Source organism: Littorina saxatilis, unplaced genomic scaffold (assembly GCF_037325665.1).
Source record: "Littorina saxatilis isolate snail1 unplaced genomic scaffold, US_GU_Lsax_2.0 scaffold_746, whole genome shotgun sequence".
NCBI classification, from domain to species: domain Eukaryota; kingdom Metazoa; phylum Mollusca; class Gastropoda; order Littorinimorpha; family Littorinidae; genus Littorina; species Littorina saxatilis.
Window position 1 is genome coordinate 9,699 of NW_027127467.1, and position 15,878 is coordinate 25,576.

General features: G+C 38.9%; 1 protein-coding gene and 1 long non-coding RNA gene across 2 annotated transcripts; both read left to right on the forward strand.

Moving 5' to 3' along the window:
• The first annotated feature begins 4,433 nt into the window (after positions 1-4,433).
• LOC138955921 (uncharacterized) lies at positions 4,434-5,700 on the forward strand. Its single transcript, XR_011452425.1, has 3 exons — positions 4,434-4,542; positions 4,973-5,083; positions 5,645-5,700. It is a non-coding gene; the product is annotated as an uncharacterized lncRNA (long non-coding RNA).
• Positions 5,701-7,983: 2,283 nt separating this feature from the next.
• On the forward strand, positions 7,984-12,201 carry LOC138955922 (uncharacterized). The gene is made up of 5 exons (XM_070327423.1): positions 7,984-9,125; positions 9,347-9,470; positions 10,135-10,261; positions 10,879-10,997; positions 11,772-12,201. The coding sequence occupies exons 1-5, from the start codon at positions 7,993-7,995 to the stop codon at positions 12,147-12,149; spliced, it is 1,881 nt and encodes a 626-aa protein (XP_070183524.1). The 5' UTR covers positions 7,984-7,992; the 3' UTR covers positions 12,150-12,201.
• The last annotated feature ends 3,677 nt before the right edge of the window (positions 12,202-15,878 follow it).

The following is a 15,878-nucleotide window of genomic DNA, read 5'->3' on the forward strand; positions in this document are numbered from 1 at the left end:
GATTACACCATGTTTCATATACACAACCTATATACTAATAACTATGGCTGTGTAGCCTAATCACAATTGAATTGGACGTGCACTAACCATACATTTTAATTATTTGAACCGAGTGACACCAAATGCAGTAACGACAGCATGATTCATCCCATGTGTTTTACACCATAAGTGTAGCAGAAGTCCCTATACAATCTTCACGTATCATACCATTATATAATCTATACACTTATCATTGCTTGCATAAAACCAGACAAATAGAGACAGACAGAGATAGGGACAGACGTAGAGACCGACGCGGAAACAGATAAATAAAGACAGACAGGAGGAGAAAGAGAGGGAGAGAAATAAAGACGACAGAGACAGACAGCGGTAACAGCATCAAAATACATCATTTAACAACGATATCTAAAAGCATAATACTATTGGTGGTATATGAAGAAAAGTATTGGCGGGATAATAGTAGGACTACGAATATAACCTTTAGTTACAATCGTGTGGAGCCATCTTTGAAGATATACGCAAAGATTCAGCTCATTTGACTCTAAAACATCCGATACATAATCTGAGTACGGACAATAAAACAGAAGGACTGCGTGACTGTATAGCATTCTGTATATTTTACTGTTTAATTTTGGTAGCACTTATTTGAGCCTCGTGCTTTTGTGTTTCTTCATCTTGCCCTTTCTATTGTAATTCGGACTGTTGGATAAATATGTATTTAAACCAAAAGAAGGCGTACTTCTCTTTCTAACTGTCAATAGACACTATACATTGTTTGATGAAACAACGCATGGTGCGTGTCAAGACCTCAGTCATGCTGATAAGAAACCCTAGGTAGTGGAAGGTTACCGCTGTACTGCATCCTCTTACAGGGTTGCCAAGCAGGACATGGCATCAACACAAGACAATCAGCGGGCTGAAACCAGAACAATGCTGCAAAATCTAGCTATGTTCTAACAGATAATCTCCCGCACCAACGGAAGTTGTACCCCTCCGTGTACGTAGGCAGTTTCCGCAGCGTTCCGCATTGATTTGGGAAACAGCTCCTTGCTCTGATGCAGACTGAAAATCGCTTGTTATGCCTGGCAAAACAATGCACAATTGTCAATACTAAAAAGGCGTTACTGCAAAGTGAGTGACGTTGACATGGAGCTTATTTCGGTGTAAATATATATTTCCAGGGGGAAGGGCCTGAAAACTGACCAATGGCAAACTAAGAGCTTTTTGTTGAACTGGTACCATATATTATATAAAGCCAGCGGTGAATAAGTAATATAGACAGACTCCTACGCGCATAAGTATCCAGGGAACAAGAAAAACAGCACTAAAATATCGGCACACTTTTATTACCCGGAGGAAATGTTACACATGTAGTGGAATAGGTCTATTCGTGAAAAAAACGATGTCGTTGACAAATTGCAATTTGCCGATGACCAGAGGACTATTGATGCTGAGGGCATCGATTTCAAAAACAGGTAAGAACAAAATAATGGTTCTTGGTTTTTCTTTTCTTTCTTTGTCATTCTTATTTTCGTTTTTTCTTTGTCATTCTTATTTTCTTTTTGTCTGTTGCTAATACAAAATCCTGTTTTTGCCTTTGACTTTCTCTTCACTCTCTCTCTCTCTCTTTCACTCTCTCTCTCTCTCTCTCTCTCTCTCTCTCTCTCTCTCTCTCTCTCTCTCTCTCTCTCTCTCTCCCTCTCTCTCTCTTTCTCTCTCTCTCCCTCTCTCTCTCTCTCTCTATCTCTCTCTCTCTCTCTGTCTCTCTCTCTGTCTCTCTCTCTCTATTTATCTCTCTTTCTCTCTCTCTATCTCTCCTATTTATTGTACAGGGGACAGATTGTAAGAATAGGCTTCAGCCTAAAATCTCACTTGCTGTGCTTTGTTGTTTTAGATCAGTTTCGAATTTAAAGGTGAGGGGGGTACCGGGTCGTTTGGTAATACTAGGGTTGATCTAGATGTATATCAACACCCACCTCGCACCGGCAATTGCAAATCCCCCCCCCCCCCACACCGCCTCCCATCCCTCCTGCCCCCCCCCCCCCCCCCCCGTGACCCCCTCGGAGTAGGTCTGGGCTTATTTTTATTGTTTACCCCACAGGCACCTCGGAGATGAATCTGAATCTAGGAAATTTTCCTTTTAGGGACATGAGTTGTTGATACCTCGGAGATGATGTTGATGCTGTCTTATATAGCGTGATCCTCAAAGTCGGTAGACATGCTCATTGCGCACGCAGGAGAAATAAAAGTGATCCAAAAAACAAAGCAAGCACTTATGTATTTAAGCAGACATTAGACTTTTTTTTTTAAGTATATAGTGTTCTGAGCTTCGGAGGTAACCTTTGACAATTGTTAAAAGGGGAGGGGTGTCTGTCCGGGACTTAACACTGAGCAACGCCATGCAGGTACCTCACATATTTGTTTATAAAGGTCGTTGGTTCTGACTTGTTAACATGGATTCATCAGTTTTTAGCTGTTCATATTTACAAGTTCCGGTTTTAATCCCTTTTTTTATCTAATGGTTTTTCTTTTGTTCTTGTTTCATATAATGATAGCCACCATCAGGGCACCAGAAGAAAGTGCTAACACCTCTCTGCAAGCATTAGTCCCTCCAACGACAGAGGAAAGCCCTGGCAACTCCAAAACAACAGATGACGACTTGAACGGTAGAGATGTTTTATAATTATGTTATCTATTGATTTTGTTTGTTTTGATGTTATTTCAATAAATGTAGGGGGGCAGTAGGGTGCGGGTTCTTCTTGTTTAGTAATTCTACAACTGATTAGACAAAAGTGTCCTGCATATGCAATAAGAATTTCATTGTTGTACTCAGGCCAGTCAAACATACAAGTTCTCACTAGACCCTCAAGGGAAAGGACAAGACCCCCATCAAGACCACCAACAAATCGACCAGCGGAAAATTCACCAAAGCTACCGACCGGTAAGAAGATTTTTATGTGCATATTAAAATTATGAGAAATAGTCGTAACGACAGACGGAATAATAATTATTGCATCATGTAAATCCATTCAGACATTGTTAATCTCTCTATATATATATAAAGGAGAATGTTTGTGTCTGTGTCCGTGTTCTCTGCGAACTAGAGCTGTAACAATGAGATATAGTCTTTTCTTACGCATTCTGAACCATGTCTGAATACACTTACCGGGGAGTAACCTACTTAATATGAAACAGGAGGGAAGTGTTTTGGACCGGGTACCTCAACGACCTGCTTATAAAGGTCGTTGGTTCTGACGAGTTAACATGGATTCGTCAGTTTTTAGCTGTTCATATTTACACGTTCCTGTTTTTAATTACTTCTTTTATTTAATAGTTTTTTTGGGGGGTTCTTGTTTCATATGTAATGATAGCCACCATCAGGGCACCAGAAGAAAGTGCTGGCACCTCTCTGCAAGCATTAGTCCCTCCAACGACAGAGGAAAGCCCTGGCAACTCCCAAAATACAGATAACGACTTGAACAGTAGAGATGTTTATATGTTATCTATTGTTTTGTTTGTTTTGGTGTGTTTTTTCTCAATAAATGGAGGGGGTGGGGGGCAGGAGGGTGCGGGTACGTCTTGTTTGGCAATTCTATAACTTATTAGACAAAAGTGTCCTGCATATGCAATAAGAATTTCATTGTTGTACTCAGGCCAGTCAAACATACAAGTTCTCACTAGACCCTCAAGGAAAAGGACAAGACCCCCATCAAGACCATCAGCGGAAAATTCACCAAAGCTACCGACGGGTAAGGAGATTCGTGTGTGCATATTCAGAGTAAGAGAAATAAAGTGTCGTAACGACAGACGGAATAATAATTATTGCATCACGTAAATCCATTCAGACATTATTAATCTCTCTCTATATATATATACAGGAGAATGTTTGTCTGTGTCTGTGTTCCCTGCGAACTAGAGCTGTAACAATGAGATACAGTCTTTTCTTACGCATTCTGAACCATGTCTGAATACACTTACCGGGGAGTAGCTTACTTATGAAACAGGGGGGAAGTGTTTGTTTACCGGGTATCTCAACGGTTCTGACTTGTTAACAAGGATTCATCAGTGGCTTAGCTGTTCATAATTACAAGTTCCTGTTTTTAATCCCTTTTTTATCTAATCTTTTTTCATTTGTTCTTGTTTCATATAATGATAGCCACCATCAGGGCACCAGAAGAAAGTGCTGGCACCTCTCTGCAAGCATTAGTCCCTCCAACGACAGAGGAAAGCCCTGGCAACTCCAAAACAACAGATGACGACTTGAACGGTAGAGATGTTTTATAATTATGTTATCTATTGATTTTGTTTGTTTTGATGTTATTTCAATAAATGGAGGGGGGCGGTAGGGTGCGGGTTCTTCTTGTTTAGTAATTCTACAACTGATTAGACAAAAGTATCCTGCATATGCAATAAGAATTTCATTGTTGTACTCAGGCCAGTCAAACATACAAGTTCTCACTAGACCCTCAAGGGAAAGGACAAGACCCCCATCAAGACCACCAACAAATCGACCAGCGGAAAATTCACCAAAGCTACCGACCGGTAAGAAGATTTTTATGTGCATATTAAAATTATGAGAAATAGTCGTAACGACAGACGGAATAATAATTATTGCATCATGTAAATCCATTCAGACATTGTTAATCTCTCTCTATATATATAAAGGAGAATGTTTGTGTCTGTGTCCGTGTTCTCTGCGAACTAGAGCTGTAACAATGAGATATAGTCTTTTCTTACGCATTCTGAACCATGTCTGAATACACTTACCGGGGAGTAACCTACTTAATATGAAACAGGAGGGAAGTGTTTTGGACCGGGTACCTCAACGACCTGCTTATAAAGGTCGTTGGTTCTGACGAGTTAACATGGATTCGTCAGTTTTTAGCTGTTCATATTTACACGTTCCTGTTTTTAATTACTTCTTTTATTTAATAGTTTTTTTGGGGGGTTCTTGTTTCATATGTAATGATAGCCACCATCAGGGCACCAGAAGAAAGTGCTGGCACCTCTCTGCAAGCATTAGTCCCTCCAACGACAGAGGAAAGCCCTGGCAACTCCAAAACAACAGATAACGACTTGAACGGTAGAGATGTTTTATATGTTATCTATTATTTTGTTTGTTTTGATGTTATTTCAATAAATGGAGGGGGGAAGGGGCGAGAGGGTGCGGGTACGTCTTGTTTGGCAATTCTGTATCTGTAGGTTACGCTGCACTTGTAGAACAAGTCATCCAGATGTCTGGCATTGATGCAGCGGAGTGGGGGGTGCGCACTCACAGTTCTACAACTGATTAGACAAAAGTGTCCTGCATATGCAATAAGAATTTCATTGTTGTACTCAGGCCAGTCAAACATGCAAGTTCTCACTAGACCCTCAAGGGGAAGGACAAGACCCCCATCAAGACCATCAGCAGAAAATCCACCAAAGTTACCGACGGGTGTTCACTAAACCTTAGCCAAAGAACATACAACCAATACGCAGCGAGTGATTCCTCTTGTGCATGGCGTTGATGCGCGCTCTGAACGTGTCTGGTGTCCTTCTGACGTGTGGATTCATGTGTCAAGCTACGCGACCATTTTTATGCATTCCTCTTGTTACGTATTTCATCCCTTTTACACCATGTTTTACAAAATATATTGTGCAGCCGACAACACTGAATGTACCTTTGGCACCCCACATGAACTTGATGCATCCATTTATGACTTTGAGGGTAAGAATTATTATTAACCAAAAGATCAAGTGTATTGTCTGTGCAGTTATGTGAAATTATAAGTTCAGGTCTGAAGCTCCTATTAAAATAAATGTCTTTTGACGGGAAATTCATCATTTTTGTTTAATTTTGTTTTAAATACAGTGGTCGCTACTTGATAATGTATATTATTATTATCATTATTATTATATGGTTAGGTAGCTATTTTGTTATTGTTATTATTATTTAAGTTATTCAGACATCTCAGTGCACTAAGGGATTTATAGAGCAAATTGAGAAAATTCATTATTGAACGAAGCGCTGGGATTGTTTCAATAACGATATTGTCAGTACCGCCAGAGAAAAAAGAAGATTCAAAACGCACATTTTGCAACGCGCATTTGGATAGGCGTAACTGTGTGGTCAGGTTTGTGTCAGAGCCACTGCCCTTCCACAATCAATCATTTGCTATTATATTATATAATCAGTGTACATTCGTCAGAGCTACAGCCAAAAATTAGATGAGTGCTAGTGACTCGTGGTTGTTTCAGGTATTACCGTTGTTGTTTATTTCTTTTACAGAGAGTGATTACTCAGATCCATTAGATTATTCGTTTGAGCCAAACAACAAAGAATTACAGGCAGCATGTAAGTAAACCTTTATTCTAACTCAGGCATTGTTTTTTCTGTATCATGTATTTGGGTAATGAGAATAATTTTGCAAGTTTGTCTTTACTTATAAAAATTCAGTCCATTCGCAGATTATTTAGTATTTTATTTTAATTTTTAAAAATTTTTATTCAAATTATAATTATGTTATTATTCGTCATTGTAAGTGTTCAACTGGAAGCAACGTAGTAAGAGCAACATTGATTTCCGTGAAGTCGTTGAAACTATGGAAGCATATATATTTTCCTTTACATCATTATTATCATTAGTGTTTTTATTTTCTTATTTTCCCCGAAAATCTCCTATTATCCTTCAAGTTCACTCAAAAGACATTTGGCAAACCGCATACAATTTTTTCTTCTAATTATTATTATTGGTTTTAGTAGTAGTCGTAAATAGGAATTAGTAGTACCAAATAAACGCACATCCTACTTTGATGTCTAACTTCTGCAAAGTGGGAGTGGGCTTACCCCTGCAAGGCACTATACACTATTACTATTATGTTTTAGTGCTGTCATCTGAGGAATCAGACGACGTGGAAGAATTGCTGCCAAAGAGAAAAAAGAAAGATGTGGACGGAAAAAGGTAAGATAAACTACGTTGGCAAAATCCCGGTTTTTATGATTGATTTTAACACAAACGGAATGTATGCATTACAGCATTTTATCATAAAAAAAAGTTTATTGAAGTTGTGTTTTACCATTGCTTAATAATCCTCTATTTGTAATACAATATTTCCCTTGCGGCATCCGCATAAGCTGTTTCGAGCACGTAAGCTGTAAATTTAACAGAAATTCAAGTGCATTAAAATAGATCATTTAACTAACTGTGAATTACTTGTATTACATAAAATGTCGAGAATATATCCAAAGCGTAGCCTATATTATAATTATGTTCTTTAATTGCTGGTTTTCATTTCATTTCTCTTTTAGAAGAAGAAAACGAAGTCCATCGCCGCTTCCTTCGACGAGCTTGAATCAAGAGACAGACGGCAGAACTGTTACTGAAGATGATACCAGTTCTTCTACGCGTTGGGGTAGGTAGCAGCAGCACAGATTGACGACTGAGGCCTTGTAGCCGGAAGTTTTTTTTGTTTTTGTTTTTCATATTTGTGTATTGTATTCTAATACTTTGAGGGACTTTCCTTAGGCTATATAAATTGCAAATTCATTAATGTATCGAATGCTACATTTACGCCAACACAAACAAATCAGGGTGCGGATCGAACATTTAGTGATTAGAGGGGTCCGGTAGGGCACTTGCTTGGTATATCTCCGAATGAGGATGGAGATTAGGGTCTTGAGAACAATTTACCGTTTTCAAATCAAGTTAAGGCTATAATTAAAGCAATTTGACGGACAGTTCCATAAGTATCACCTTTTAGATAACCAGACCCTTTTGAATAACAGATTTAGTTTTAATAAAAAAACAAATTCCAACGTCTTTCTATGCCAGTTACATTTCTACTCTTCAAATAAATGTGTCCCACAGACGCAATCTTCTTTGGATTGATTTTAAGTTTGTGGCTTTATTTTAAATTTATTCATTATAATTATGAATGTTTCAGAATTATAAAACGGTAGTTTTTTTGTTTTGTTTTGTTTTCAGTTACATGGCCCCCGTTGGGGTACGAAATGCCCAGCGAGATTCAAAGAGCGGCGGACATCCCAGATATATTTATACGCAAGCTGCAGAAGGGAAAAAACAAAATCAAAAGTGCTCGCAACACAAGAAATGCATGCTATTTTTGCGAAAGACTAGTGCACCACCTAGGTCCGCATTTCGAAGCAGGGCACAATAAGACATACGGGCCAGATGAAGTGGAAAAACTACGGAAAAAAGGCAATCACATGCACAACAAGAAAGTAATATCTGGACAGATAGGGGAGCTGCTCATATCCAGGCGGCCAGATGGTGCATTCGATGCAGAATCATACGGGCCATGTCCAGGGTGCTTTGATTGGGTTAGTGACGTGCATCGACATTCCAAGAAGTGCAAACATGTGAAATCTGCCAGCAGAAGCACAATAGTAGCGGCAAGCAAGCTGCTAACAGGCCCAGGAAGCTCTAAGACACCCGAGCTACTAGAAGCATTAGAAGAGCTGCAGAATGATGATCTGAAAGACATCATTCTAAACGACAGTCTAATACAGGAAGTGGGTCGTTTCTGGCTGGCCAGAAATGTCAAAAACAAATTGAATAGAAAAAAGTACGCACGAGACCACATGCGGTTTACAGCAAGATTCTTGTCAAAAATGCAGGAATTGACCGGCCATCCAAATTTGACGCTCAGTGAAGCAATAAAGCCGAAGTACTTTACTGAAATGCTAGATGCTGCCAAAGTGCTTTCAAAATCCACAACGAACGACTATGCGTCATCAAAGTCAACAAGCAATGCCATCAAGCTGGGGCTAGAAATTGGGCACCTGGTTGACCGCATATCCAGTGTTGCGCTGCAGCAAGTGCCCAGAGACAGAGAGCTCATCGAGGACTTGCAGTGCGTAAGGGATCTGTTAAAATCCGACTGGAACACCTTCGCTTCAAGACAAGCACGCCAGGAACTGCATCACAAAAAAGCGATGAAGCATATGCAAATTCCATCTCCCAATGACATTGCAAGCGTCACAAGACATCTCACCAATGAATTAAACACGTTCAGAAGAGAAGACCCTCCAACAAAAGAAACGTTCGCACACTGGGCGGACTACGCCATGGCAAGACTTCTATTATTCAACAAACGAAGAAGTGGAGAAATAGAAGGCTTGACGTAAGTGAATTTGGACTTAATATTGCCTGGGCTTAGTTTAGGGTCAACTATTGAATTTCAAGTAATAACTTTGACGTTAGCAGTTTCTATCACTAGTATCCACTTGACCTGTAAATAGTAAATATTGTAAAATCCTCATGGTATGAGACCACGATTTAGTTCTTAAGATATATAAACCTGCAAGAATAACCATAATTCTAAACGTTTGTAATCATTTTCAGATTGGAGCATTACCAAAACCGATCAATGGGGATTGCTGCCATTGAAGAGCACCTGATGAAAGCACTCTCGGAACACGAGAAAAAGTTGATGGCTGACCAGGAGCTTCTGCAGATACTCGGAAAGGTAACGACTAATTTTGTGAACCCCTTTGGAACAAGGACCCAAGTTATACAAAAAATGTTCTATTAACAATGTCAGTGCCACTTATGTGGATGGCGCAACACGCACCGCTGCTTACAACAGTCCCACTAACTGTGAGGCAATAATCAAGGCTATGAATTGCAAAACAACATATTAATATTTGTTATACTAGCAAGCGCTCATTTACTTTTAAATTATATTGAACATTCTATGACACTTATTAAGAAATCGTTAAGAGATATACATTAAAGAGAAAGAGTTTAAAAAAACCCATCAAATTAGCGTCATTTTACAAACGCTCAAACAGTGTTAGAGTCCAAGAGATGTTTTCTTCCACACGGTATCGTTTTGTATTGTTCTTATATTCATTTTTAAACCTAAGGTTGCCAAAGGCGGTGGTGAACTCATGTCGGCCAAGCCAAGGTGACCACTTTTGCAGCTTCTAGCGCACTAGCATGCTGCGGGTGTTGGTGTAACACTGAACCATCTAGGATATCAATGTCAGGGTCGTTTAAGACAGAGTTTCATGATCAGTGTAAAGCTGAAATCCCACGGAATGTCATAACTAACAGTAATTGTTTAGACTGCAATAACCATTACTAATTAGGCATAGTGCATTGATGGATAATCCTCTTCACTGTTACAGAACGGAAAGCCTGCACCTGTTGTGGTGCCGCCAGACGTCAGACCCGTGCTTGCATTTTTGGCGGACAGGGAAACGCGCAACAAAGCTGAAATAAGGCCACACAATACATACTTGTTTGCGAGCACAGGTAAGTCCAGTTTCAATTATATTTCGATAATCTTGAGAGTGTAATCTATCCAGGTTAAGAAACTATAATATTACACTATTGCAGGTGTGTCATTCATTTCACACTATACATTGGTGTTATTTTGCCCATGGAGTTAAAATAATAATAATAACAATACAAATATTTATACAGTGCAGCATTTCTCACATTGACAAACTTGTATACTACTCTGCACATTATCACTCTCTCATCCCCCATCTCTCTCATCCTGAGTTCTGCATATGAATTCTTCCATGTTTGTGTATGTGCTTGTGTTCACTGATATATTTATTGATATTTCATGTGTTAATTTGATGCACTGCTCAATGCACTGTTTTCATATCCTTACTATACAAGTCATTTAGCCGATTGTGGCGAGTTATGTATGTCCAAAATAATGTATTATATTTATTGTTACATATAAGTCATTGGGTCGCTCTGCTGTTTGTAATGTGTCTGATTGTGAATGTGTGTATGTTTGTTCAACTTCATCGGAGAAATGTCCATGTGTAACAATGTTGACCCTTGGCTAAATGAACTCTGTATTCAATATGATGTATGATGTAGGCCTATGTATATAACTATTTTTACACTTGAAGGAAAGAGACCAAAGGAGGCTGTCCCAGCCTTGAAACGGGCATGTGCAGCTGCACACGTTAAAGGCGGGCTGATAATGAACAGCCGTTCAATCCGCATATATTGTGCAACATTGAGCCAGGTATGCATGCAAACAAGATAATTGAACCCATATTACAAATGTCAGGCAAAAACCAATCTTCATTTATTGTACCCGAAACGGCGGAAAAACATTATTTATGGGACACAAAGTTATAGGCTTGACACATTCAACTTTCCGGAAAACAAGTATATACAAATGATCCTTTCTGCTGCATTTCAGTTGTCAGCGACTTCACGATTTCTTTATAAAGATAGAGCATAACAAAAAGCAACAACATTATAATTATGATATAATATTTAGTGTGTTTTGGTCCACCAACGCTTTATTTTGTCAATTTGTGGCCTGTTTTGTAAATGGTTTTTTTATGTAATATTTTGTTTGGGCAGGATAATGAATGTTGTTGTTTCGTTCGTTCATGCCGGTTTCTTTTGAATGCCACAAGCACTCAATAGAGCTAAATTTGGCGTTTGTGATCATTTTCAATTACCCAATCACTTCGGCAAATCCATTCCGTAACTTAAGTGGATTTTGACTTCATTTTCCAGGCATAAGAATAGATTACCATTTTAGAAATATATTCCTTTTCTCTGTATACTTGAAAGAAACTGTACTCTATTTTATGTATAAGCTCAATTGAAGTTACTCAGGCAGCAAGCATACGGGCCGCATGAGGCTTGCTGCCTGGGTATAGTGTACTTTTGCATCCTCTATTTGAAGAAAAAATGCTTTATTTCCCTAACACACTTTTAAATAACACAGATCTAGGTATATACACGTGTTCCTCATTTACTGATGTTTCTCTGCCTTCTATAGATGCTGGATTTACCAACAAACCAGAAGGAATGGTTATTAAACCACCTCGGCCATTCAGAGGCAGTGCATAACCAGCACTACCGGCAGCACTCCGGACTGGTCGAGAAAGTGCATATAACCAAGCTACTCCTGATTCAGGACCTTGGTCTGACCTGCGACTTTCAGAACTTGTCGCTGGACAACATCAAAGTAGAAGGCAAGTCTCCGGTGTATTGTACTTACCAGTGTCCATTTGTCTGTCTGTTTCTCTGTAAAAACAAGAATTTTTTGGAACTACTGGACGAAATGTGTTCAATTTGGCATGATGATAGAGTCCCAGATGAGACACACACTACTCCCGTGACGCGAACAAAACCACGCCGCACGCCATCGATATGACGTCGTCTGTGGGTGGCAGGTTCGACACATTATTGACAATATCTCCGAAAATAACGGATATAAGGTGTTTCCTTTACCTTACTCAAAGACGCAGTCTGGAGGACAAGAAAGACGAAAAGAAGATGGGAAGAGAAAAAGGAGAAAGTGAGAGAGAGGGGGGGGGAGGTTGGGTTTGCCGGTGGCGTTGATTGGCACAAAGAATCTCAAAATATGGAAAGATTGGACGAGGAGAGCTGACGTGACGTCTAGTATTCTTTTACATCATACCCCGCAATTTTGAAAATGAACACGTAATTAATAATCTATTATACTGATATACACACACCCTTCGCCAAATATCTTCCGATGCGGCTGTTATTGTAAGTTTGTCTTTTATTTTCAGACATTCTGGAGAAAGCTCGCGAAAAAGAACTTGAGGCCCTTGAATTGAACGCTACTGATGACAACGACAGAAAACGGAAAGAAATCCCCGACACTGATGTCAAGGACACAGAAAAAAACGAGGAAAGGTCTGCATCAGCAGAAATCAACTGGAACGACAGAGTCACACCGTGCTTGAAGAAGCGAAAAACATGGTCAAATGACGAATGCAGCGAACTCGAGGTTTATTTTGGGATACATTTCGAGGAAAGGACAACTCCCAAAATGGACGAAGTTGTAGCCGCACAGGCAAAAAGCAAGGAAGTTGATGGATTAATTCATTTGCGACCTTACAGACAAATCGTTCATAAAATAGTGAACGACAATAAGCACAAGAAGCATTAGCACTGAGGTCTTGATCAGACAAATAAATTGTACCCTAAGTCTAGCTCAGTATACATGAAATTTATTTTTGGAGAAAAGGGTATTTATATGGATTAACAAAGCCAACATCGATAATAGTTCAGAGACAAGTGAATGAACTTGGATGAAATTCATGGAGTACGAAATGTGTCAAATATGTAAAGCGCATAAGATTATCTGGTAATATTTCTCTACAACCTTATTTAAGTCTTAAGTGTAACAATTTAACAGTTTTGCAGAGTCTAAGAGAAACATCTTTTCACCTCAAGGTTATGCCATAAACAGTATATTGTACAGTTGTATTATTCCTTATGTCAAAGTTATTACGAAAAAGTTGCATACGTTGCCTTAAATGTTTCTCTTTTCTTTTGTTTTCTAATACCACTGTTTTGCGAAAAGACGTTACATAAACTATTGAATTGAGTGTCTGGTCGATTGACGTCCACCTTTTTGTATTCCCCCCAAAAAATCTGGGAATAGTTTGTTTTGACCAGAACGAGCTTCTGTCACGCGTCCGTCCGCCTGTCCGTCTGTCTGTCTGTCCGTCGCAAGCCCTAGCGCCTAAACGACTAGACGGATTTTAATGAGTTTTAATACCAATATATCTGACGACACGGGAAAACCTGACGACCTTTTATTTTTCAAATAGGTCAACGGTCAAGGTCACAGGATCCGAAAATATATCAAAAATGACACACAATGCGTACAATGTGTCGCTCAGGGTAGGGCCTTAACGGTTTAATATACTTTTAGGCTTCTCTGAGGAAACTGAGCCCAACAACCGCTACAACCTATTTTTGAGATAAATCGAATACTTTTGACACACGGTAGCATAACGTTCAAGGTAACCATTTCAAGAGGGTTACAATGTTTAACAAAAGACAGCTTAAACATGGTTTGATATTTTTGGGTTAATTTTGTGTGATAACATATTCCGAACAATGCTACAACTTCCCATAATATTCATTTTCAGTATAGACATGATACGCATGGCAATAGGTTGCTTTTGACCGGAACGAGCCCTGTCACGCAGTCCGTCCATCCGTTTTTTAATGTGTCGCACGGTTTAGCGCATAAACTACTAGACGGATTTTAATGATTTTTGGTACCTAGATATCTGACGATACAGGACTTGCTTGCCATCTTGTTTTTTAACACGATGTTTTAAAATGTACACACCGTATAATTGTGCTTGGTTTTCAACTGCTTAGTAACAGTTCAATATTCGCTATTTGGTTTTTAGTCTTATATTTCATTTAAATTCTTGGAACAAAAATACAGTTTTCTGTCCGGCTGTGGCATCCCCTGTCTATTCACGACTATTATCAATTTGTCCACGAATTTGAATATATCGAGTTTATTACATATTCCAAATCTGCAGACCCTCTTGAACATTTTGATACCAAAAAGAACCTTGTGACTGAATTTTTTTATTTTTAAAGTTTGCACATATATTTTGCAAGAGAACTTGAGAAATCAGGCTTTGAAGATTTTGACTGTACTAAGTTTGTGTTTTGTTTTGTTTTAAATTTTGAAATGTGAGCGAAAGCGATCAGTTATTGTGGCAATAGATCAAGACCTAAACTTGTGTTTTCGCATTCTTCAGTTTTGTGTGCAGTCCCGGACGAGACTTGATATGTTTACATGGTTGCTTACGGTTTACATGTGTGTACGACGTATTCGAGTGTTTGCGTTTGTGAGTGCGCGAGAGTGGTTCGCGCAGAGACGTTGTCTAGAATCGTGCTTTGTAAAATAAATACTCATCATTATTATTATAATTGTTACTTTTCACACGAACAAAAGGACAAAAACACTATAAGGAATTTTGAAGGCATGCCTTGTTTAAATAGTTTGTCAAAATGACGCATTAAGTGTATGAATACATTAATTAATTCTTCGTGTGTGCTCAGTAGTATCTTTTTTCTGATCATGTTTACCATATTTTGTGTGAAGAAAATTTATTTTCCACAAAAAGAATTTATGTTGTTCTGAAACATCAGATATTTTGCAAAACGCACTGTTTTTTATGGCTATATTGTTATTTCTTATTGTTTCAAGGCAAATCATGTGTTCTAGCTCCTTCCAGTGCACTAACACTTTGTTTTTAATTATTTTTGTTTTTAATGAAGTGATGCTCTGGCAGTAACAAAAAATATGTAACTTGAATAAGACAAAACATATCATTATATTACATGCGTTTGTTTTCTTTTATTCAGTGTGTGTGAGTTGTATTTTCGACCGAAGATAAGTTAACAATAAATTCCTGTTGTGCAGCGGGTTGATATACCCTATACCTCGGAGATATACCTTCCCTCCGGTCTGAACGACCTCACATGACATGTTATATGGTGGAAGAGAATGCTGTCGCTTATTTTCCACCCGCAGTTCGGTAAGACTGAAACGATGCTCAGTCACGGAAAGAACTATCCAAACTTGCAAGCACAGCCGCGGTTGTCCTGTAAGTTCCCGATCCATGTTAAACCCTCATCCTCAGAAGAAAAATAAGCGACAGCATTCTCTTCCACAATATAATATGTCACGTGAGGTCGTTCAGACAGGAGTGAAGGTATATCTCCGAGGTATAGGGTATACTTTCAACCCGCTGAACAACAGTAATTTAACGTTACCTTATGTACGGTCCAACTCTCTCTCTCTCTCTCTCTCTCTCTCTCTCTCTCTCTCTCTCTCTCTCTCTCTCTCTCTCCATGTTCGATGGCTACCAGCTTGTATTTATAATTACCTGCATAGTATGCATTTGATTTTAAGAGAGAGAGAGAGAGAGAGAGAGAGATGTCTAATAAAGTTTGTTTTTAGGCCTGTATAATGTTTACTATTCACTTCAATGTATTTGTTATGTCAAAACTACGTTGAAGTCTGTTGTGGCTCGGTAAGATGTTTACCAATCACTTCAACCCCTTTTATTGTTACAAATCAAGACTATTGGTC

Bases quoted from the DNA above. Each gene is read 5' to 3' on its own strand.
- LOC138955922 (XM_070327423.1), top strand. From the start codon at position 7,993: ATGCCCAGCGAGATTCAAAGAGCGGCGGACATCCCAGATATATTTATA. The intron at 9,126-9,346 runs GTAAGTGAATTT...AATCATTTTCAG, and splicing joins GGAGAAATAGAAGGCTTGAC to ATTGGAGCATTACCAAAACC. The intron at 10,262-10,878 runs GTAAGTCCAGTT...TTACACTTGAAG, and splicing joins ATACTTGTTTGCGAGCACAG to GAAAGAGACCAAAGGAGGCT.